The 23,222-nt window shown below is 35.0% G+C and overlaps 1 protein-coding gene across 1 annotated transcript; it reads left to right on the top strand.

The window, feature by feature from the left end:
- The first annotated feature begins 847 nt into the window (after positions 1-847).
- On the top strand, positions 848-21,989 carry STK17B (serine/threonine kinase 17b). Its single transcript, XM_081581461.1, has 7 exons — positions 848-979; positions 7,208-7,420; positions 11,929-12,073; positions 13,199-13,325; positions 14,857-14,905; positions 16,075-16,254; positions 18,576-21,989. Exons 1-7 carry the CDS (start codon positions 858-860, stop codon positions 18,856-18,858), a joined length of 1,119 nt encoding a protein of 372 aa, XP_081437587.1. The 5' UTR covers positions 848-857; the 3' UTR covers positions 18,859-21,989.
- Positions 21,990-23,222: the final 1,233 nt, after the last annotated feature.

Below are 23,222 nucleotides of genomic sequence, written 5' to 3'. Positions count from 1 at the left end.
TAGGGATTCTTGAAAGAGTATGTAGAAGAATAATACTGGATCTTCTATTACATAGGCATAGCAGAAGGAAATGTCTAAAAATATGTAGTCTGTCATTATTATATGAATTCAATTAATGTGAAATAGTGGTTTTAATATTAAAACTTAATACTTGTAAATATCATAAAAGTTCCAGATAAATATGAGCTTCAGATACAGTTAGAACTCCAGAGTAAGGCTTTATGTGTGGTTGCTCACTCATCTGGCAAAATTATAGAGCTCTTCATACATAGCAGGCTCTGTGCTGGGTTCTGAATCTAAGACCCATGAAACAAGTCTATTTCTTTTAGTGACTCAGATGTCAGTAATATAACTCGCAGCATGTGAATTTACCACTATATTTGTTTGCCCATGTAAAATTAAATTTAAAATGAATAATTGTTTTTCTGTGTTAAATTATCTTGTTATGTGAAGATACAACTTTAAAAAATCAAAGTTTTAAAATGAAATTGAATGATTGTATTACAATTTTAACTTTTTAAAAAAAGTTTGGTAGGTCTTACAGGCATTTTCAGTAGTTTTATTCTGAAATGAAATTCAGTAACTTAGTTCAAGTACCATAGGTGATACCAATTTCTGTGTCTGCACTTTGTTTTTCTTCTTTTTGGGTAGAATATGCTTTTAAATCTTCTTCTGTCTTTTTTTTTTTTTTTTTGGTTGTACTTTATAGCTATATTTGGAGCTGTACAGTATAACGCATGTCCTGCCTGAGATAACATCTTTTTTTTTTCTTAATTGCATATAAGTTATACCCTGCATCTTCTCTTTTTTTAAACAGATAAAAATAAGTGACTGAAGAAGCCTATCTGGGAGTCATCATGTTGAGGAGAAGATTTGATTGCCGAAGTATTTCAGGCATGCTAACTACCACTCCTCAAACTCCAATTAAAGTGGAAAACTTTAATAATTTTTATACACTTACATCTAAAGAACTGGGGAGGTAAGGAAACTTTTGATGTATGTGTGTTTAAAATCTCAGGATTTCTTTGTCTATACTTTTATAAAACTCACTTGATTATTATTTAGCAATGATTAGAAAGAAAAGTCCTCATCTCTTCTGATACTGTACAGGAATCTAGTCTTAAGTGACCTGGAAATCAAATCCATGGAGGGTTAGTGAGCGTGTACGATATATCGCACCTCGCTTCAGAGCCCATGGTGGGAAGTCAGGGCTCTTACTTGAGGCTGTCCAAGGGAAGAGGCAGCTTAGCATAGTGGACTGTCACATCCAAATTTGGGGTTAGCCATTTGCTATTTGAGTTCAAATTACTGTACCTCTCAGTTCTGTAGTTTCCTCATCTGAGAAGTGGGGATGAAGGTAATTGTATATATTTTATATGGTTTTGTGAGTCTTAAACAAGTTAGTATTTATAAAACATTTAGTAGAATGCTACAAAGTTTTTGTTGAATAGCTTTTCTAATTCTTAGAATATTGTGCTGGCCTTAAAAAATGTGGAGATTCTCCTCCTTCTCTTTTCTAAACAAAATAAATTAATTCATATTTGATAGTATAATTCCGTATGACAAACAGTGCATGTTCTTTAAGTAAAACCTGTCTTTATTTACACTGATACTGATCCGTTTTGGTTTAATGAACGTGTAAATTCCTTCAGGCCGAGGAGTGACCTGAGATTATGAGACCTAAATTTAATACTATCATTTGAATATATATGAAAATTACAAAAGATATACCAAATAATTTGTTATGTATTCAGCATTTTGAGCTTTAAATTTAAACAATAAAGGGAGGATGGTGATCATTTTCTGTCTTTAGTTTGATTTTTATGTTAAAATAGTAAAAGCCCATGTTTGTATTGAGGGATGCACAGTAAAATAGTATGAATGATTTTTTGTCTTTGATAATCTCAATGTGAAAACAAAAATTGACTGAAACATGGCAAGTAATTCTATTCTTGATGGTCTTTTATGTCAAAGATGAAGGCAAGTCCTGGCTTTTTCACTTGTCAGATATTGGGAGCAGTCTTTCTTTTACAAAATAAGGGTGATAATATCTATGTCATCAGACTAAGAACTAAATATGAAAGCATATTTATTTCATAATTCCAGGCATATTTATTTATTTAATTTTGTGTGCAAAATATTTGGGCCTTTTAATGGTTTTTGAAAAGATACAGTTTTTAAAACCTTTCAGGGTATTTTCAAGAAATAGTTTAGTTCTAAGTCTGTAATTATTTCTCTTTGCATTATACAGGAAAGAGTAAGTGTTCTTTAGTTGACTGTATCTTATTACTCATTAAATAGTCATAGAGTCTTTGCTTTGGAAGAACTTCATGGTCAGTGGCCTTCTAATATTTTTTATGCAGTACAGCAATTTTTCCTGTAATTTTCCTGACAAGTTTTTTATCCAGCCTCAATTTGAATGTCTCAGGAATAGGGAACTCACTTCCTCAGAATGTTTGTTCCATTTTGTGGGCACTTACACACAGAATTCTGTTTTCTGCTAATCTCTACCTAATATGCATAGTTCCCCTTTTGTAGCTGCATATAATATCTATGTAAAAATCCTTTAGAGATCTGAATGTAGCTAAATGTTGCCAGTTTCCTTAGATGCTCATCTTATGACCTGATTTCCAGACAGCCTTCCTTAATCCATGTATCCTCTTCTGGATCACTTTGTGGCTTATTATCCTCAGTCTTAAAATGAAAAAGTCTAGAATGAATGCAATATTGTTAATATCTTACCATCCAGGATACAACAAAACTTTATTGAGATAGACTGTGTGGCAGCTTGAAAGACTGATTTTTTTTTCTTTGATGGTTTTAGAGAACTTAAACTTGGGAACAGTATTAATAATTTGAAATTGTTTTGTAAATGGGATGCCATCATAAATCATAATCATAAACTTGACTTAGTTTATAACATTTTAGAGCAAAAACTCATGATAAACTCTGATGAAATCAAATTCAGATTCCTGATATTTCATCTTTTAATAACTTCATGAAAGAGACCTTTTTTCTTTTAGTTGATACGGCCTAATGAGTCACCTGGTAAATATTGATATGTCTCATTAATAAACCCTGATAAATTGAAGTCATGACCTTTCATCTGCCATGAACTTGCTTTAAATTCTTTCAATATTCTACCAATTTTGATATTATCCCACACTTGTGTAAAGTGAAAATTAGGATCATAATCTTGTTGCTTCTGAGGCTTATACATTTTGAAACATACAAACATAATAATTCTAGCATGTGATAATTACAAAATTATCTTTATAAATCAGTTTTTAAATTAAAGATGTTTAATGTTTTAGAATTTTTCTTTAAACAAATTAGAATGAGATATGTAAAAGTTAGTTAATTTTTGACTGTTTTCAAAAAACTGCATTGTTCCTGTTTTTTAACATGTTGGGTAAGTTTTTTCCACCCCTCCCCCAACTGAATCAAGGTTTCATAGGACTTCTTGTGGTTAGAAGGGTGAGGCAGATGCAGAAATAAACGTCAGCTTCCTTTGTGGCTTACCCTCCCCCCTCCTTTCACATTTTATTGTCTGTTCTAGAATGTAGAAGGGTAACTAACTAGACCTTTTAGCTTCTGAGAAATCTAGTTAGCCTTGCCCTTTTAGGTTATGCATTAAGTACTATTGTTAAGGGTTGTAAATTTTCCTAAATGTTTCTGTTAAATTTCATATAGGGACATTCTGTGTTAAGTATTATTTTCTGTGTGTGCTCAGGCTCTCAGTCGTGTCCAACTCTGTACAACCCCATGGACCGTAGCCCACCGGGCTTCCCTGTCCATGGGATTCTCCAGGCAAGAATACTGGAGTGGGTTTCCATTTCCTTCTCCAGGGGATCTTCCTGACCCAGGGATGGAACCCACGTCTTACATCTTCTGCATTGGCAGGCAGATATTTTACCACTAGCGCCACCTGGGAGGCCCTAACTATTAATTTGGATACTTCTAAATGGCACCCCACTCCAGTACTCTTGCCTGGAAAATCCCATGGACGGAGGAGCCTGGTAGGCTGCAGTCCATAGGGTCTCTAAGAGTCGGACACGACTGAGCGACTTCACTTTCACCTTTCACTTTCATGCACTGGAGAAGGAAATGGCAACCCACCCCAGTGTTCTTGCCTGGAGAATCCCAGGGACGGCGGAGCCTGGTGGGCTGCCGTCTATGGGGTCACACATAGTCGGACACGACTGAAGCGACTTAGCAGCAGCAGCAGCAAATGACAATTAGCATTTTAGAATGGAAAACAAATACTTAGTTTTCCCCCTAAGTCATCTGATAATTATGGTAAAAATATTTAAAGATCCTCTGTAGAAGAGAATAGCTACCTACTCTAGTATTTTTGCCTGGAGAATTCCACGGACAAAGGAGCCTGGTGGGTTATAGTCCATAGGATCACAAAGTGTCAGACACTATTGAGCGACTGACACACATAAATGAATATGTGTGTAAAGTTTTGAGTCTCAAAGAAGGTTTAAAAATGTAAATGCTTTAAATACAGTATACAGAATAGCACAATGTATGGTACTGTATTAGGTGCATAACTCTTGCATTCATTCAACAGATATTTCAGTTTCTATTATGTGTTAGTTAGCGAAGTATAGATTTTATGATTAATAATTAGGACAGATAGGGTTTCTGCCCTCATAGGGCTTTTACTTAGTGGTGAACACTGGCGAATAAATAATTACCAATATTGTTTGGTTAGCTTTGCTCTGCATTAACAAGGACTATTCTTGTAAGCCTCATGAGAATACCTGAAACAGTTAAAGTGTTATTATTTAATTTTGCTCTTTGTTTCTGAGAGAATTCTGGCTTGTAGATATAATTATAAAATTACAGCAGAAGTTAATTGTTACAGCTGGTACTGTAAACTTTTTCAGATGGACAGAGTTCTTGGCTAACTAGCTTCTGTTTCCTAAGTTTTACAAGGTGAATTTCTTCATAAAACTTAAAATTTCCTTTTTGTTTTAGACAGATTTTCACTTCTGAATCTAAGTAAGAATTGGCAGAAGTGAATCTACTTCTTTTTTAAAAAAACTATCTTAAAGGGAGGAATTGTTTTGTGGTGGTCAGAATAGAAAGCTAGGATTTCACATCCTGCAATTTAAGTCATGGCAGTCCATTTCCATATATGACCTTTCATGAGTCATTTAATCTTAGTCTGACTCAATTTATCCAGTATAAAATCTATAAACATGGACACTTTGAATATAAAACAAAGGGACTGGTTGACTTTTTGTGAGCTCATTGAAATGCTTTGATTTGTATTCCTTTTGCATATGGTGAGAAAATACAAATTAAACATTCTCAAATCTTAAATGAAAAGTTCTATCAAAAAAATGTTTATGCATGCAAATTTTTTGAGTTGATGTTTATTTTGATATATGTAAAAGAGTCAAATTATAGCTTGACCACTTTCTTAAAATTTTTTTTTTTGCATTAGTAGCTATACCTTTTTCATCTTGATTTCCAGTGCTTTTCATTGGCACCAATTTTGAGGAAATTGAGAATATAAAGAGTATAGGGATCTTTATCATCCTGCCCGTGACAATAGTAAGTAAAAATGCATAAGCAATTTATTCTGTCCCTGACTTCTACCCCAAATTCCAAGTATATTAAAAATAGGTTTTTATTTATACCTGATTTGTTGGTATTCAGTGAGTCGTTTGAGCCTTAGGATAGAAGTTCTTAATTTTAGAACCCGTGAATCAGGCTTAGGAAGTTTATGGATAGTCTTTGAAATCTAAAAACCCTCTGGAATTATATGTAAAACTTTCTTTTTAAAGGCGTGTGCACATTTTCTTGGTAGACAGTCAATAATTTTTATTAGTTTCTGAAAACAATCTGACTCAAAATAGCTGGGGTCTTTGGGAAACTAGATTTGGGAAAACTGTAGGCTTAGAATACATGGGCTTCCCTTGTGGCTCAGCTGGTAACGAATCAGCCTGCAATGTGGGAGACCTGAGTTTGATCCCTGGGTTGGGAAGATCCCCTGGAGAAGGGAAGGACTACCCACTCCAGTATTCTGGCCTAGAATTCCATGGACTATGTATAGTTCATGGGGTCTCAAAGAGCCGGACACTGCTGCTGCTGCTGCTAAGTCGCTTCAGTCGTGTCCGACTCTGTGCGACCCCATAGACGGCAGCCCACCAGGCTCCCCCGTCCCTGGGATTCTCCAGGCAAGAACACTGGAGTGGGTTGCCATTTCCTTCTCCAGTGCATGAAAGGGAAAAGTGAAAGTGAAGTCGCTCAGTCGTGTCCAACTCCTAGCAACCCCAAGGACTGTAGCCTACCAGGCTCCTCCGTCCATGGGATTTTCCAGGGAAGAGTACTGGAGTGGGGTGCCATTGCCTTCTCTTAGTCGGACACTACTGAGCGACTTCCACAATCTTTACTTTAGAATACATAGGTTTGCCAGAGTCTTTCAAAATTTGGCTGAAATGTTGAGTACTGTTATTGGATAGAGCTAAAACATGTTTATTCCTAAAATGATACACATGACTTTAATAATGTGTTTGTACAAAGCTTTTGATAACCATGAATTTTCTTAGTTAATCATAAAGTGTCTTTGGATACTTTCCGTAAGACATGTATACTGTTGATATCTGTTACAAGCTTCGTGGACTACTGAGCAATACTAACAGATACTCTGGTAAAACAACTAACAAAATTGTGATAGAAAGATTCAAAGCTTGTCAAAAGTGATGTTGAAAGGCAAAGTGTTTACGCTAATAGAAGTAAATAAGACGAATACCAATTTTTGCATTTGAATTTTTTCATTTGAAGGAAAGCTAAAACTTTTAGCAGAGGGGAATAGACCAAGATACATATCTTCTCTGGAGTCTGCCAGACAGAATAATACTTACTCTATAGGATTGTTATCATACTTAAACAAAACAATTCATATCAAGAGTATGGCATGAAATTGGTGGGCAAATGAGATCTCCCCCTACAATGGTAATGTATCATGTTAATGATGTGATAGTGAAGAATAAATATAATTATGTCTTATATTACATTTGCCATTTGTAATTTTGTGTGATGATACTATAAATTTTATAAAAGTACATGTAGTATTTGATTAGATTAGGAGAGCAAAGGTAAATTCCTAAAGGCATGGATGTTTGAAAGGATTGATAGAGTTATAAGAGTATCTGTGTTACACTAACTTTTGTTCTTATTTTTCTCCCAGAGGAAAATTTGCTGTGGTTAGACAATGTATATCAAAATCTACTGGACAAGAATATGCTGCAAAGTTTCTAAAAAAGAGAAGAAGAGGACAGGACTGTCGAGCAGAGATTCTGCATGAAATCGCAGTACTTGAATTGGCAAAGTCTTGTCCCCATGTGATTAATCTTCATGAAGTCTATGAAAATACAAGTGAAATCATTTTGATATTGGAATAGTAAGTATACGCTTTAAAAAATTGAAGTAAGTTTATAGTACCTATTTGAATTGGTGGGTAAGGTTGCTTGAAATGTCAAGAATAAGAATGAGAAAAGTATAACAAGAACTTGTAAAGATTTCTGTCAATAAAATAATAGAGGAACATAGTATATATTCATATATTTTCAGAAAACTTATAATGTGTAGCCTCACACAGATACCCTAAAATGAATTAAACAGCATTCAGTAAACAAATGACAATTCAATGTTTATACAGTATGATGAAATTGAGTATACTTTCATTGCCAGTAGCACAGAAAATAGAAGTTTTCTGCAAAACAGTCTGATGGCAGATAGGATTGAAATAATTTGTATATTCATTTATTTGAAAAGCACATCCAGTGAAGTTACCCAAGGAGAATAAAAAGGTAAACTTGCATGAATGAAAGGTAAACCATGTAGTTTGATTTTAATCTTCTACATGTTAACTTTATTGTGTTATGGGAGTTTTTTAAATGATATTCTCAACTTCCTTACTAATTTCTAAACTGTGCTTTAGAAAGGTGTAAAAGACAAATGTAGACATAAGTAGTATATAGTACCATAGATTTATGTGACAGTGTAACTGTTCAGTTCAGTGACTCAGTCGTGTCCGACTCTTTGCGACCCCATGAACCACAGCACGCCACGCCTCCCTGTCCATCACCAACTCCCAGAGTCCACACAAACCCATGTCCATTGAGTCGGTGATGCCATCCAACCATCTCATCCTCTGTCATCCTCTTCTCTTTCTGCCCTCAATCTTTCCCAGCATCAGGGTCTTTTCAAATGAGTCAGTTCTTCGCATCAGGTGGCCAAAAGTATTGGAGTTTCAGCTTCAACATCAGTCCTTCCAATGAACACCCAGAACTGATCTCCTTTAGGTTGGACTGGTTGGATCTCCTTGCAGTCCAAGGGACTCTCAAGAGTCTTTTCCAACACCACAGTTCAAAAGCATCAACTCTTGGGCGCTCAGCTTTCTTTATAGTCCAACTCTCATATCCATACATGACCACTGGAAAAACCATAGCCTTGACTAGACGGATCTTTGTTGACAAAGTAACGTCTCTGCTTTTTAATATGCTGTCTAGGTTGGTCACTGTACTAAAGTACTATTATCACACCCACTCACATATGCACAACATATATACAAGCACATAAGCAAAAAAACACAAATACTCCAAATTTCTGAATTTCTTAGTTGAGTTCCTTCAAGGGGCAAACTCTTCAGTAGAGAGAGGAAGGACAATAATGATATAAGTGGCTTCTCTGATTACAGAGATACTTCTTCTCTGTAGTCACTGCTCTGGGTGCCTTGTTTTAACTAGTGGTCTGTTAGCCTGCTGCTCCTCAGTGCTTTCCATTTATGCTTCCAGTTTCTGCTAACTTCTGCTTCTTGTGTTATCACTGCTTCTCCTCCTTTTAACTCCTCTTCATTTTCTGTTTACCATAGCTTCATCTTTGGAAAGTTATGGTAAATTATGGTAAAGAGCTTTCACTCTTTTGTGGGAAAAATGGCAGTCCTATAAAAGACACTGGTCAGCTGGTCAAACTAAGGTAGAGACAGTGTGATTGGCTGACAGTCACAGTGTTTGTTTGATCTCATTACTGAAATAAACAAGCCCAAAACCCTTAGGATACTTTTCCTGGTATAAAAGTAACATCTATTTATTGTATTAAATTTAGAACGTATAGAAAATAGAAATCATTTGTAAACAGTGGTTACTTTTATGACATATTCCTCTATTTTGAAATTATTTTATTTTTCTATGTATGTATACTTTGAGAAACAAAATCGTGATCTATTAAGTATATGGTATTATAGTCCTTTTTTTCTACTTAAGAATATGTTGTGTGCATTTATATATATATATATATAATATAGTGTTTCTAAAAATGAATTTTAATTTAGCAAAGACTTTTAAAGTTGACTTCATAATCAGAGTCTAACAAGCAGCCCCCAAATTCAGAAAGGCTGAATGTTGGCTATATTTGGAATTAATATTTGTTGACTCATTATAATAATAGCTAATATTTATTGAATATCTACTGTGTGTTAAACACTGTATTAAAGACTACAGGTGATCTGCTTTGATCCTTACAACATCTGTTGTACTCAGTACTTTATGTGACTTATCTGATTTAATTCTTACAGCAAGCCAGTGAAGTTAGAGCTGTCATTTTTTGTTATGTATCACTATGTTACAGTAGAAGAAACGGAAGCATGTTTTGTCCCAGCTCAAGTAACTAGTTAGGCAGAGTCTGAATGGAAGTCAGGCTGCCTTGTTTCAGTAGGTACTTCCACAGGCAGCCTGCTGTCCTCTTAATATCTAGGCACTGGGAAGTGCTTTACACATGTTTTCTCAAATTTTATTTTGAATTTTAGAATTAACGAGCATTCTGTCTATTGAATTAACTTTAGAGAGTGTAATGTCAGTGTTGTTATATAAATAATTATGAAGTGTTCAAGAATGAATTTTTCACCTAAGCATTTTATGCTGCCATATACTGCTGGATACTGAAGAATTTAGATCTTTCTGGTATTTCCCATAGTTTGGGGTATTTTCCATATTTTGATAGTGGCTAGGAATCCATATTCCATACAATTTTCTTTTAATTTCTAATTATTTGGTCTGATTTTTTATCAGATGTGTCTTATAAAGAGCCTAGCAAAGAACTCATTCTAAGAGAATCTGAAGTATGTCTTCATTTTCTTATTTGCTCACAATTGCATTATTAACCTTATCTGTAGTGTCCTTGCAGGAATATATTGTGGCCACTTGTTTTGAGAAGATTCATTTCATTAAAGCTAAATAACATAACCAGAAAGGGAAGAAGTGAGGTATCCTAAGTACCTTGGCCTGTGGAGTCCCTCTTCCCTCAGGAGACCTTGAGCAGGGTTATGACAAATAAACAACTGATGTGTAAACTGAGGGGCCACATGGGTAGTCTGAATATTAGCTATTCATAAAGATTAGTTTCTTTTTTAGATGAATGAATTTCTAATGTTGTCTTCTGGTACCTTACTTTGGAGGTCACTACTGCATGTTTTATAGCAAAGTAAATTTTTCATACTCAGATTGTCCTTACTATGAAACCTTGAAGTCAGATCTTGAAGTTAATTTCTCATGAACTTTCTGGGAGTTTTGGGGGCTGGAAGTCATTGAGATATGAAGTAAACATTATTGAAGCATTTCCATGTGTGCCTTAGCAGCTGTCCCACAGATTTCTCTGAAATACTGTAAAGTGTGAAGCAACAAAGCCCTGCAGTTTCTAATTGGCATGCTCTGTACAGATGACCTGATGGCCTGGTTACCTCTGCAAGTGTGAAGGATCAGTCCTATGATTTACAGTGAGACTCAGATTTGTGACCACTGATTCTTTTTCCTTCTTGTCACTCCAGATGTATATGACATGCTTCTTCCTCTTGACAGTCACCAAGACTAATGAATTGCACTTTCAGCTGCTCTGAAGAATGACTGTCTATTCCATTATTCATTCATTCAACAGACACTTACTGCATACCTTCTATGTGTTAGATACTCTTCTTGTTGCTGTAGATACAGGAGTGAACCAAAGGGGAGAAAATACTGTTCTGCGAAATAAATGAGTTTCTGATTTATCATGTAGAGTAGGCTTTACTTGAGATATTCCCAAACATACCTTATAAATTTTTATTAATAACCATCTAGATTTTTTTTGCATGATTTCTGACAGTTTTTATCTCATTCATTTAGATTTAGTCCTTAAAAAAGATCTGTTGAGTTCAGTTATATCTCAGTTTTACAGATGGGGAAGCTCAAATAAGTGACTGACCCTAAATTATATTGCTGGCAAATAGCAGATTTATGATTTAAATTTCAATCATTTGATTCCAAATCTAGGAATTTTTCATTATGCGTTTGTTGGCATTTAGATTTTCAGTTCTTATAAACAAACAAAGAAAATTTGGGTTCTGGCTCCAACTATTCTTTGTAAAGCTGCAACTCAGGATATTGGTTAAGAATGTAGATTCTCATCCATATTATACAGATTCAGATTCTGCCCTCTAACTCCATCCTCCATTTACTATGTGGCCTTGTACAAGTAATTTCACCTCTTTGTACTTATTTCTTTATCTGTAAAATGGGAATGATAGCCATGATTCACATGATTGTCTTGAGAATCAAAATATCTATCTATATACAGGCAGCAGCAGCATACAGATGACAGGTATGTTTATGTATAATGAATAAATGAGTAAAATAGAGCAGAGCTGAGCTCATAGGTAAATACTAGCACCCAGACTTTAAACTATTCTTGTCATTTATTTTATTCCTTAAAAATCCCTCCCAGCACCATCCACCACCTCCCATTAAATGTGTGTATATATAGAGATTAAAGTTTAGGTGGCCATATATTTTACTTACAGGTATACAGTGTTTAATAAAAGTTGTCATTTTTAGATCAATGATTTTTCAAGTTTCTATTCTTTGAATTTTATTTCAGTGCTGCAGGTGGAGAAATTTTCAATTTGTGTTTACCTGAGTTGGCTGAAATGGTCTCTGAAAATGACATTATTAGACTCATTAAACAAATACTTGAAGGAGTTCATTACCTACATCAGAATAACATTGTACACCTTGATTTAAAGGTAATGTAATGTAGTTTTAAGTACCACTACATCTCTGTTCCATCTCTGTTCTTGCTTTGCACAACTAACTGCAAACTGGTATCGAGAGGAAACAATAGGTCATGCTTGTCTAGACTGTGCATGTGCTACATGGACTTACTTCTGTATTGACAGATAGAAGACTGCATGTGTGAGCAGCTCAGATTAATCACTGAACTTTTAAAAACCATCATTACATATGTTCTAGTGCCACCGTCATGTCACTTCATCCCATTCTTACCACCACATCTTGGACTTTTTGTCTTATAAAACTGTCTGTCTCTGAAATACTTAATTTTTAGCTACCTCTTGAAGATAACCTGCTAGTCCTTACTCCTTTGCTCCCATTATACTCATTCATCTTTCTCTTGAGGCTTTTAGTCTTTTGGCTTCTTCTTTCTCCACACCCTGCCCCAGACCATTCAGGCCCCTTCCCAAACCCTGAGGTACCACTTCAACCTCTCGTGTTACTATCCTTTCTCCTTATCCTTCCTCTGTAGCCACACAAGAACCTTGAAATCTGAATCAAATGGTATCTCATTGTTTGAACACTGGATCTTCCCTTCCTGGACGGTCTCCCTTTCATAAACCGTCCCATGCCTCTTTCTATCTCAGGTACAATCCTGGGAATAGTCAGACCCAGAACCGTCACACTGTACTGAACCATTAGCTCTTTCTGGGTGTAAATGCATTTTTATTTGTTCATGCCTTCTTTCATGCTAGTCCCTAGACCACTTTTCTCACTGGCATGCTTCTGTTTAGCCTTCAGGATTCATCTTAAACATTATCTCTACTGCAAAGCCTTCTTGGACTTTCTTATGGGCAGAATTAAGCAGTGTTTACTACCGAGTATTCTGTATATCATAATCAGTTAATCAATCAATGTATCCATCTTTTTTTTATTAAAACCAAGAATACTCTTGAAGCGTATTTTTTTTCTTTATCATTGACTATATAGCTCCTCCTAAATAGTAGTTCAGTAAATGGTTGGTGGATGACTCAATAAATGTTTAATAGCTAAACAATAAATTCTACTTAAGTTACCTTAGATTTTAGCATTCTTTTCTTGTTTTATATTATTTATCATTTTTTGTTGTCCTTTATTAGCCACAGAATATATTATTGAGCAGCGTATATCCTCTTGGGGACATAAAAATTGTAGATTTTGGAATGTCTCGAAAAATAGGGAATGCATGTGAACTTCGGGAAATCATGGGAACACCAGAATACTTGGGTAAGAATTTCCTTTATTTTATATGCCATTTTGAAATTTATTAATAACTGATACCTATATAGAACTATTTTAGGGCATGTAACTCCAGGATATATATGGTTCAAGTATTTTAGTGCATTGAAATTTGGTTTTGACACATTTAAATGAGTTATAGTGAATTGAGACAATCACAATTTACAGGACATTGGACATATAAGTTAAAAGTTTAGTGTTTGTGTGTACAAGCTTTGTACATAAAGAAAAATAGGTAAAAAGGAAGTTAGGAAGCAGAAGAAAATGAAAAAAGAGGAAAACTGAATCAGTGTTACTGCATTGGAAGCCTTTTTGTTTGATAGATGTCACTTTTACTTCTGTCCTAGTGAGGTTTTGCTGAGAGTTGTAAAAGGAGGATTTTGAAAAAGAAGGGTGTTAAGTAGAACCTATTATTAGATAATCTAGGAATATTATACTAAATCAACAAATTAGATCATGGAGATGAAAGATGTTTTTAAGTCCTGTAAAGCAGCACATAAATGGTAAAGTATTTTAATTTGTAATAACAATCTTTTTACACTTGTTTGTTGTTGCTCATATTGATATCCCTATGCAGGCATTGAAAAGATATGAGTAATCAGAACAGGTGCTACTCAGCAAGGGAGCTGACTTTCCCAAAATGAAAAACAAAGCAAATTACTAACTTCTGAATGCTGATAGAGGCTATAGTGTCCTAGAATAATGGTTGTAATTATAGATAATATAGCTCACAGAAGTATGTGAAAAGGTGGCAGGTGGTACAGTGGAAGCTGACAATATATGTGACTCAAAGACTTTATTAACCAGACTGTTATGCTTTAGGTAACAGTCTCTCTTTGGAGAAGTTATGAAACCATACTGTGAAACTAAAAAGTTATTCAAGCATAGATACTAGTTTGGACTCTACTAATTTGAAATTTATAGTGATGTTCAGAAAGTATAGAGAATTCATGTTATACCATTAAATTTTTTTGGCGGGGGCAAAGAGGAGACAGTGGAGAATTAATTGCTTAGGAAACTAGGTTTTAGATAGTTTAAAAGGGATATTTAATCTACTTGAAAATCTAAAATACTCCCAGGAAGCTGGTTTGTTCATAGTGTCATTTTTGAATGCATATGAGTCTATTTACCCTGAGAAGAAAAACTGAAATCATTCTAATAAAATAACTCAAACTAATTCCTAACAGAGTAATGAGACAAAAATTGTAAAAAGATTTTAGCTTCTAACATTTTACTTCTTCATAATTGCTCTTCCTGAGGTTAATCTTAATTGTTTAAAAAAAATACTACATAGCTACTGGTTATTCCCAGAATATAATTGGTGCTTTTGAACCATCTGGTTATATAATTTTCTCAACATTAGGTATATCTAAATGTCCAATCACAGGATAATAAATACTATGCCAAATTTCTACTGATATATTGGTAATTCTTTAAAATTAAATGCATTTTACTGCAAAGTAATTTTCATGTTTTTAGATTTGTCAGTATTGAATTTGAATTTTATTTTCTCTTTCAGCTCCAGAAATCCTGAACTACGATCCCATTACCACAGCAACAGATATGTGGTGAGATTTTGTTAATTACTTGTATTCCTTTATTAAAAGCCGGTTAGTACATATTCTCTGGTTCTTTGGTTCAAAATATAAATAGTAAGGCTATCTTTAAAAGATTTTATTTGAGTATCATTATTATGCCACAGGAAAACATTTACTTGTTCATTCTTTTTAATAACACTTTGGCTCTGAGCCAAAGTACAGGAATAAATGAGAAAATCCCTTTCCCAGAGTAAGACTCCTTCTGGTAAAAGAACAAAATAGTCACAATACTGTGCTATATGTTCCATAATAAAGATAGAATGCCTTTAATAACCGTGGGGGAAGCAGCAGACAGGCACCAGATGGGAGACATATGATCCAGGTCTGGGAGAACTAGGAAGGCATTTACTCAATAGAAAAATGAGATTAGATCCATTTAAAAGTTTAGTTTTATGAGAGTATATTTCTTGGGTATTGTGAGTTTATATGGTTGACACAAAGAGAATATTATAGGGTAGAGATGGTATTGATACCAGAACTTGACTTGAGACCACAGTGGCGGACTGACTCCATCAGACCAAGAGGAAGAGTTTAGTTTGCCATGTAGGGGGATGAAATGGATTTGCTAAGAAAAAAGGGTGCTACGGCTAAATAAGTGGGTGAAATAGGTGCTATATATGTATTGTCTTTTTCTGGTTCCTGAACACAGGAGTTGTCATTAACATATTTATGGCTCTAAAGTTTTGCAATTAAAAAGAAATCTGCCTGCCCAATACTGTGTTTTACCAAACCTGCAGCCTCTGTTTGTATGGAATCCTGTTTATGCCTCACAGGTCATTACTGTGTCATTGAACACCATTTGGGAAATGCCACTCAGGACAGCTTTGTGTACTTGATAAACAGGTATCTGTGTGAAGGGCAGACTGTAGATATAATGATACATATTTAATACATTATTTTTATATAACATACATGTGCATTCCCTCAGTCTTTTTCTGTGAGGCAAACGTTGAGACGGCATAATTATTTCAGCTTTAATAGTATACTATAGGAACTTTGAAAAGCAATTTAAAATCTGTAGTTTAACTACATAAGATTTGAGGACAGGAATATGTTGAGAATCAATTTTACCTTATATAAATGTTTTAAGATTAACACACATTTTAAGTTCCCATATTCTCAGTTATTTGTTTTTTCAGGAATGTTGGTGTAATAGCATATATGTTATTAACTCACACATCCCCATTTGTGGGAGAAGATAATCAAGAAACATACCTCAATATTTCTCAAGTTAATGTAGATTATTCGGAAGAAACTTTTTCATCAGTTTCACAGCTGGCCACAGACTTCATCCAGAGCCTTTTAGTAAAAAATCCAGAGTAAGTAATATTAAGTTACTTAAATACTATTACAAAATAAATTACATATGACTATTAAGAAAGATACATTATAAAACAGTATAAAATTATTAGATGTATGCTCTCTCAATTTCAGGTAAAATGGGAAGAGAGGTGGTATGAGAGACCATTAAATGACAAATCTATAACTTCAAACATAGGAAATGTAAAGTATATAACAGCAAATCTTTAAATGAAGGGAAGGTTTGGGTTATCTCTCTCTCAACCTGCTACTATCCTCTGAAATTCCTTAACATTATTAGTAGTAGAACCAATGGCTCAGCAGTAGAGAATCCACTGTGATGCATGAGATGCAGGAGATGTGGGTTCAATCCCTGGATCAGGAAGATCCCGTGGAGGAAGAAATGGCAGCCCACTCCAGTATTCTGGAAAATTCCATGGACAGAGGAGCCTGGTGGGCTACAGTCTATGGGGTCACAAAGAATCAGGCACAACTGAGCAACTGAACACACACATTGAAGATTTATAATATACGTGTCTGTTATGATAAGACTTTGTTATGAATTATTTATAGTGAAATAACTATAGTTGTATAACAAGTCCAAATACTGATTGTCAAATTTTTAAGGAGCAGATACTCTTTGCCTACTAAAGAAGGTACTTGAAAGTATGTCTTAAGACTCTTACCTCACTCATTGGCCACTTCAAAGCAGGAAAAGAAAAAGCTGACCTCCTTTTCTTTACCTGGATAAGTCCTGTATGTGTGTACTCAGTTGCTCAGTTGTGTCTGACTCTTTGCAACCCTATGGACTGTAGCCCACCAGGCTCCTCTGTCTATGGAATTTTCCAGGCAGGAATACTGGAGTGGATTGCTATTTCCTCCTCCAGGGGATCTTCCCGACCCAGGGATGGAACCCACGTCTCCTGCATTGCTGGTGAATTCTTTAGTGCTGATCCACCTGGGAAGCCCCCAGGTCAGCCCTATTTACCTTAAAATGGCTTGGCTGCACGTAACTCAGAAGCTGTGATATAGCATCTCGGACCAGGATCCTGGTTTTGTTACTTGTCAAGGCTTCTCTTTCTGACAGTTACTTAATCTCCTGGAGGATTCACTTTCCTTATTTGCTTAAGAAAAAAAACCTAAGCTTAACGCAAGTCTTAACAAACACTGACTATCTCAATTTTGGGCTTCCCAGGTAGTGCTCTTGGTAAAGAACCTGCCTGCCAATGCAGGAGACATAAGAGTTGCCCTGGGTCAGGAAGATTCCCCTGGAGGAGGACATGGCAACCCACTCCAGTATTCTTGCCTGGAAAATCTTATGGACAGAGGAGCCTGGCAGGCTACGATTCATAGATGGTTATTTAATAGAAATAATGATTATTCTATGTGTTTATGGTTTTAAACTGTTTAGTTTTCTTAAATATTTTTCAGTTACATTCTAAAATTTCTGTAGTGAGCACCTTAATTTTTTTATAATCATAAAAATTGAACATAAAAACAAAGACTAAGGAAACTACTACGTTCTAATGGTAATAGTGGTTATGTTAAGGTTGAAGTTTTCTTTCCTTCTGAAATATTGTGATATTTGACCATGTTGCTTTCACAAGAGAAAACAAAATTTAAAAACTAAAAATATTAGATAAACGTCTTTGTTGAGTAGTCTCTGTTTTCAAGATTTAATTGTTACTACTTTTTAAGAATAAAGTAATTAATAATAGAGATTATAATTTACTTACATGTATTTTCCTTCAAAGGGTTTATAAACCCAAGAGCCTATAATTTTACTGATTTTTATTTGTGAGGCTAACGGAGAAGGCAATGGCACCCACTCCAGTACTCTTGCCTGGAAAATCCCATGGACGGAGGAGCCTGGTAGGCTGTAGTCCATGGGGTCGCTAAGAGTCAGACATGACTGAGCGACTTCACTTCACTTTTCCTGTTCATGCACTGGAGAAGGAAATGGCAACCCACTCCAGTATTCTTGCCTGGAGAATCCCAGGGATGGCGGAGCCTGGTGGGCTGCCGTCTATGGGGTCGCACAGAGTCGGACACGACTGAAGTGACTTAGCAGCAGCAGCATTTGTGAGGCTAAAATATGTTCCCAAGGGTTTTAACTAGATAGCCCTGTCTATAAGCTTCGTGATAAACTGAATTTTCAGCACATGTCAGAATTAAAGAAACTGTAGGTGTTCCACTTTTCTTATAATTATTCCATCCTGTACTATGGGTATGTGTTATTTTCAGAATAAATAGAAAAAAATAAGCCTATAATGTACTGAACTACAGACATTTCCAACCTGATTTTAAGATCTCAATCTTTTCTCGGTGCTTTTGTTCAAAGGAAAAGACCGACAGCTGAAATCTGCCTTTCTCATTCTTGGCTGCAACAGTGGGACTTTGGAAACTTGTTTCACCCTGAAGAAACCTCCAGTTCCTCTCAAAGTCAGGATCATACAGTAAGGTCCTCTGAGGACAAGACTTACAAACCCTCTTGTAATGGTACCTGTAGTGACCGAGAAGACAAAGAGAATATCCCGGAGGACAGCAGCATGGTGTCCAAAAGATTCCGCTTTGATGACTCATTGCCCAACCCCCATGAACTTGTGTCAGATTTGCTCTGTTAGCACTTTTCTCCTTAACCCATTTGAACTGAATCTGGAATCTGAAATCCACTCCAGTGTGAGATTGTGGTTTGTAGCTTCATATATGGCATGTTTATACTGTAAATGCACTTTTGCATTGAAGAATTTAGGGAAATGTTTGAATGCTAAATTAGTAGTTACTAGCATAATTTCATTCCCTATACTGAGATATCAACTCTTCAAGAAATATTTAAATGTATAACAAAAATAAAATTGTACTTGTGAGTTTACATGTTAATGAAAGAATTTGGGTTCAAATGGATTTATCAAAATGTCTTCCATATCAGGAAAAAAGTGATTTGGGTTATATTATGGTTGATGTAAACTAAACAAAATGAAGACATTTGAATTTAATAGATTCTCCAAGGTAAGCCCTACACCATGCCTCTATTGACAAAATTTTGTTTAGGATAACAGTTTCAAGTTTAGATAAAAATACAGCTATTCTATAGATGCTCGAGATGTTTAACACTTGAAAATGTTTTTCAACCATGAATATTTTGAAACTGCATTACATATGATCTGCTATATGAAACAGGTCCTTTAACCAGAGCAGAGGAGGGTTAGAAACTGGATTAGGGATATTCTATACAAGTTAAAACAGAGAAAAGAGCAGCATGGCATCATTTTTAACTCAAATGTCTTTTGCCCACTCTCACCATACTTCAGATTTAACAAGGTCTGAAAGGTGGAGAATAGAAGGTATACAAGTGTAGAGGCTTTTCATCCTCCAGATTCTCTAGAGTAGAAGATACTTAGATGAAACTGAATGTGCTCTATTTTCAGTCAACGAAACATTTATTAATTGAATGTAGAAGAAAGTCCTGACAGACTTACACAACTTGCAGAATTTTAAGTATCTTCTAAGTCTTGGAGTACAAGCCAATCATTTAGAGTTGTAGAAGTATGCATGAACCATATCATAGCACAGTAGGACTGCTAGCACAATGTCAGTCAGCAGTAGCAAGGTGAATGTGATCATAAGACAGGATGACATCAAGCTCTTCTAAAGTTCTGAAGAACTCTTCCTAGTGTGTGACAAGGCTCAGCAGAGTGGCCTTTAATGGTGTTTCGCTGGGGCCACTGCAAGTAATAGTCCAAGGACAGCAAAATGATGGGAGGCCGGTGACTTTGTTCAGTCCTAAGGGGGTGGGGACTGACTCCTATTGGGTAATCTTTGATAACTTTCCACCTGGAGACTATTTAAACTCATGTTATCAAGTTAAGATAACTGTAACTTTGCAACCATGATACTGTGTCAAAAGAAATTCGGTTTTGTCAAAAGAAATCCTTGAGTTTTTTCCCTTTGAATTATATGTTATTCTAAAAAAACTTCTTGAAATTTTGTGAGATTCCAAATAACTTAAAAACATTTTAATAACCATCAGTTTGCTTTATTTAGGTAAATGGAGAATTCCTTTTACATCTTCAACATTTCTTGAAGGAAGAGTTATTTCTGCTTGTGTGTGTGTATGTATAGGTGTAAATGTGTTTATATAGATGTATGTATATATGTATAGATAAATGAAATAAGTCCTTAGACAACTTTCTGTTAGAAATTCTTCCCTCCAGTATATTGCACTCAGCTCAGGTGCTGAAGAAGCTCTCATCTTAAGACATGTAAATATACATTTAACTTCCTTAAGAAGTAGTTATCGGTTCAGTAAACTAGTCAATGCAGAAGCTAATTGGGCTTCTGTATATCTAAAACTGATGAGTTTTTTCTGAATCGTTGGTTGTCCATTTATTTGCCTTCAGTATTAAGCTAATGTGGGTAAAGTTTAGTAAGTCATTGGAGAAAGAGGAAATTATTACTTTTACAAAAGACCATATTATATTTTTTAATTTCCAGAGGAATTATGCCATACTAAAAATCAAGCAATGTTTGAATTTTGAATTATAAACTGTTTCTTAAAAAATATTTTATGCCAGTTTACTTTTATTCTGAGGAATCTTAAAATAGTTTGTCTGCTTCCCCTTAGTTAATAGAATACACAGGGTTATAAATTTCCATACCTTTTTCCCTACCAATTTTCATTGTAAAAGCAACTAGTTGTTACCCAAACAGTATAAAAGTTCAATTTTTTCATAAAGATGAACTTAAAATTTTCTCTGATTGATATATGAGAATAAACTAATTTTTAGAGGAACTTATTCACAAATAGGGGCTTCCCTTGTAGCTCAGTTGGTAAAGAATCCGCCTACAATGCAGGAGACCCGGGTTTGATTCCTGGGTTGGGAAGATCTCCTGGAGAAGGAAATGGTAACCCACTCCAGTATTCTTGCCTGGAGAATCCCATGGACTGTAGCCTGCCATGCTCCTCTGTCCATGGAATCGCAAGAGTTGGACACGACTTAGCGGCTAAACCACCAAACCATTCACAAATAACTATTACTTATTAAATTTTTTCTTGATTATTATAAAATAATTCTTACTTTCTTCCCGCAAGATTGAAAGCAAGTGTTAATCGAAACGGTTGATATATGGCACTGAAGTGGGAATATGGAGATCCCCTCAGAGGTGAATAGATGTCAGTTATCATCTGAAGATTAATGCTATATTGTGATGAGTTTATAAAGTATAGTTTGCTTTTTGGTTAGGATCTTTGGATCAATGGGATTAAAAATAGAAGAGGTATAGCTGACAATCATGTGTCATTTCAACTTTTTTCCCCCGCACTAAAGTTAACCTAACTCTGAGCAGTAAAATCATCATGGCACTTTAAAGAAATTAAGCAAGACCTGTTCTCCAGGTTGTAATGAGATAAGGCACCTGTGCCAGAATATAAATCAGCACACTGCTTCCTTTATCAAAAAAGTCTTGTTATAAAAGAAATGGCCAGTTGGTGACATAATAGATATCCATTCTGGCACAAGTTCTTTCTTTCCTTTTGGATGAGTCACAAATTGTTCATAGACCAAAATTTGAATAGCCTTGCTGTAAGTAAGTAACATTTATAACTGTTGATATTTTATAACTGTTTACATTTCCTCTGTTTATATTTGAATTTTCAGTTTGATATCTCACTTGGAAACTTGTCTTTATTCATTGTTGTATAAGCAATTGTACTTTAATTTTGAATTGTATTAAAATTAAGTTATCTGATTTCCAATTTGGGGAATTATTATTAGTTTATAATTTTATGAAAGTTTAAAGAACTTTAAACTCAAGTATAAATTTCACACAAATTACAGCTGCTGTCCATTTCAACTTTTATTCAGTAATCATGTTGCTTAAGGCATATTGCCTACAATTGTTTTGAATACTCCAGTAAAAAAAAAAAATTACATCAACTTAATGATCCTTTTGGTTACAAATTAAAAAGCATTTTTTTTACATTTGTGGTTGCTTTTGCTTTAAAGTACTTCTAAATTTGTTATTCCTAAATGCTAACCTCCTTGCCTGGAGTCTCTCTAGCCTTTGACCCACATCATCTTTGAACTCCTTTTCTAATACAGTTATGTTTATTAGACCCAGTCTGTTGGACAAAGCACATAAGTTTGAAAACAAGAAGGGCTATTCACTTCTTCTAAGTAATAATACTTTTAGAAAATGTCAATGTATGGCAGTGCACTGTGTTGCATAGAGATGAGTAAAATCACCATGTAAAAATTATGAAGTGTAATGAGAGAAATAATGTGCAGACTTGACAATTCATGGGAAGGAGGTATTGATAAAATTTTGGAACTTTTTTTTCAGTTGTGAGCAACTTCAGGTTCCATATCTTCTTTTTCTGACACACAGGCACTCCCTAGTTTTTCTCTTTAGCCGCTTTTCCTCCTAGTCACTGAAGTTACATGTGTTATCTTTATTTGGATATAAGTATCCGCAAATGTAAACTACCTCTAAGTAAATTGATGATCATATTCTCCCTTTCTGTATTACCTCCTCACCTGAACTTCCTGGATTCATGTTATTTCCCTTAGTTAACACAGCATTAAATCTCTAGGTGTCATTCTAAAAATTTTGTTCTCTTACTGCACCTCTTTCTATTATTAATTTCTATCAATGATATTTCTTTATATATTTTGTAGTCATTTCCTTTCAGCTCATACTGGTATACAGTCTTTCATCTATATCTAGACTGTCTAGATAATGCAGAAAAAATGTCAACAAAATTTTTCTATAAAGGGCCAGTTATTAAATCTTTGAAGCTTTGCAGGCCAGACAATGCCTTGTCACAACTACTGAATTCTGCTCGAGGAGTATGAACTATTCAAGAATATCTCTAATGTGCAAGGGTTGGTGCAAATGTGGTCAGCAATCAAATGAATAATATCTCACATTTAGATTCCATGCCAACTCCATGCTGTGGTCAACTTTCAGAATAAGCAGAAAAAAGGGA

Source organism: Giraffa tippelskirchi, chromosome 3 (assembly GCF_054371585.1).
Source record: "Giraffa tippelskirchi isolate mGirTip1 chromosome 3, T2T-mGirTip1v1.2.pri, whole genome shotgun sequence".
NCBI lineage: Eukaryota > Metazoa > Chordata > Mammalia > Artiodactyla > Giraffidae > Giraffa > Giraffa tippelskirchi.
This window is presented reverse-complemented; position numbering and strand designations above follow the sequence as displayed.

Coding starts and splice junctions, on each gene's coding strand:
- STK17B (XM_081581461.1), top strand. CDS start 858: ATGTTGAGGAGAAGATTTGATTGCCGAAGTATTTCAGGCATGCTAACT. Junction 980..7,207: donor ACATCTAAAGAACTGGGGAG/GTAAGGAAACTT, acceptor TTTTTCTCCCAG/AGGAAAATTTGCTGTGGTTA. Junction 12,074..13,198: donor TTGTACACCTTGATTTAAAG/GTAATGTAATGT, acceptor GTCCTTTATTAG/CCACAGAATATATTATTGAG.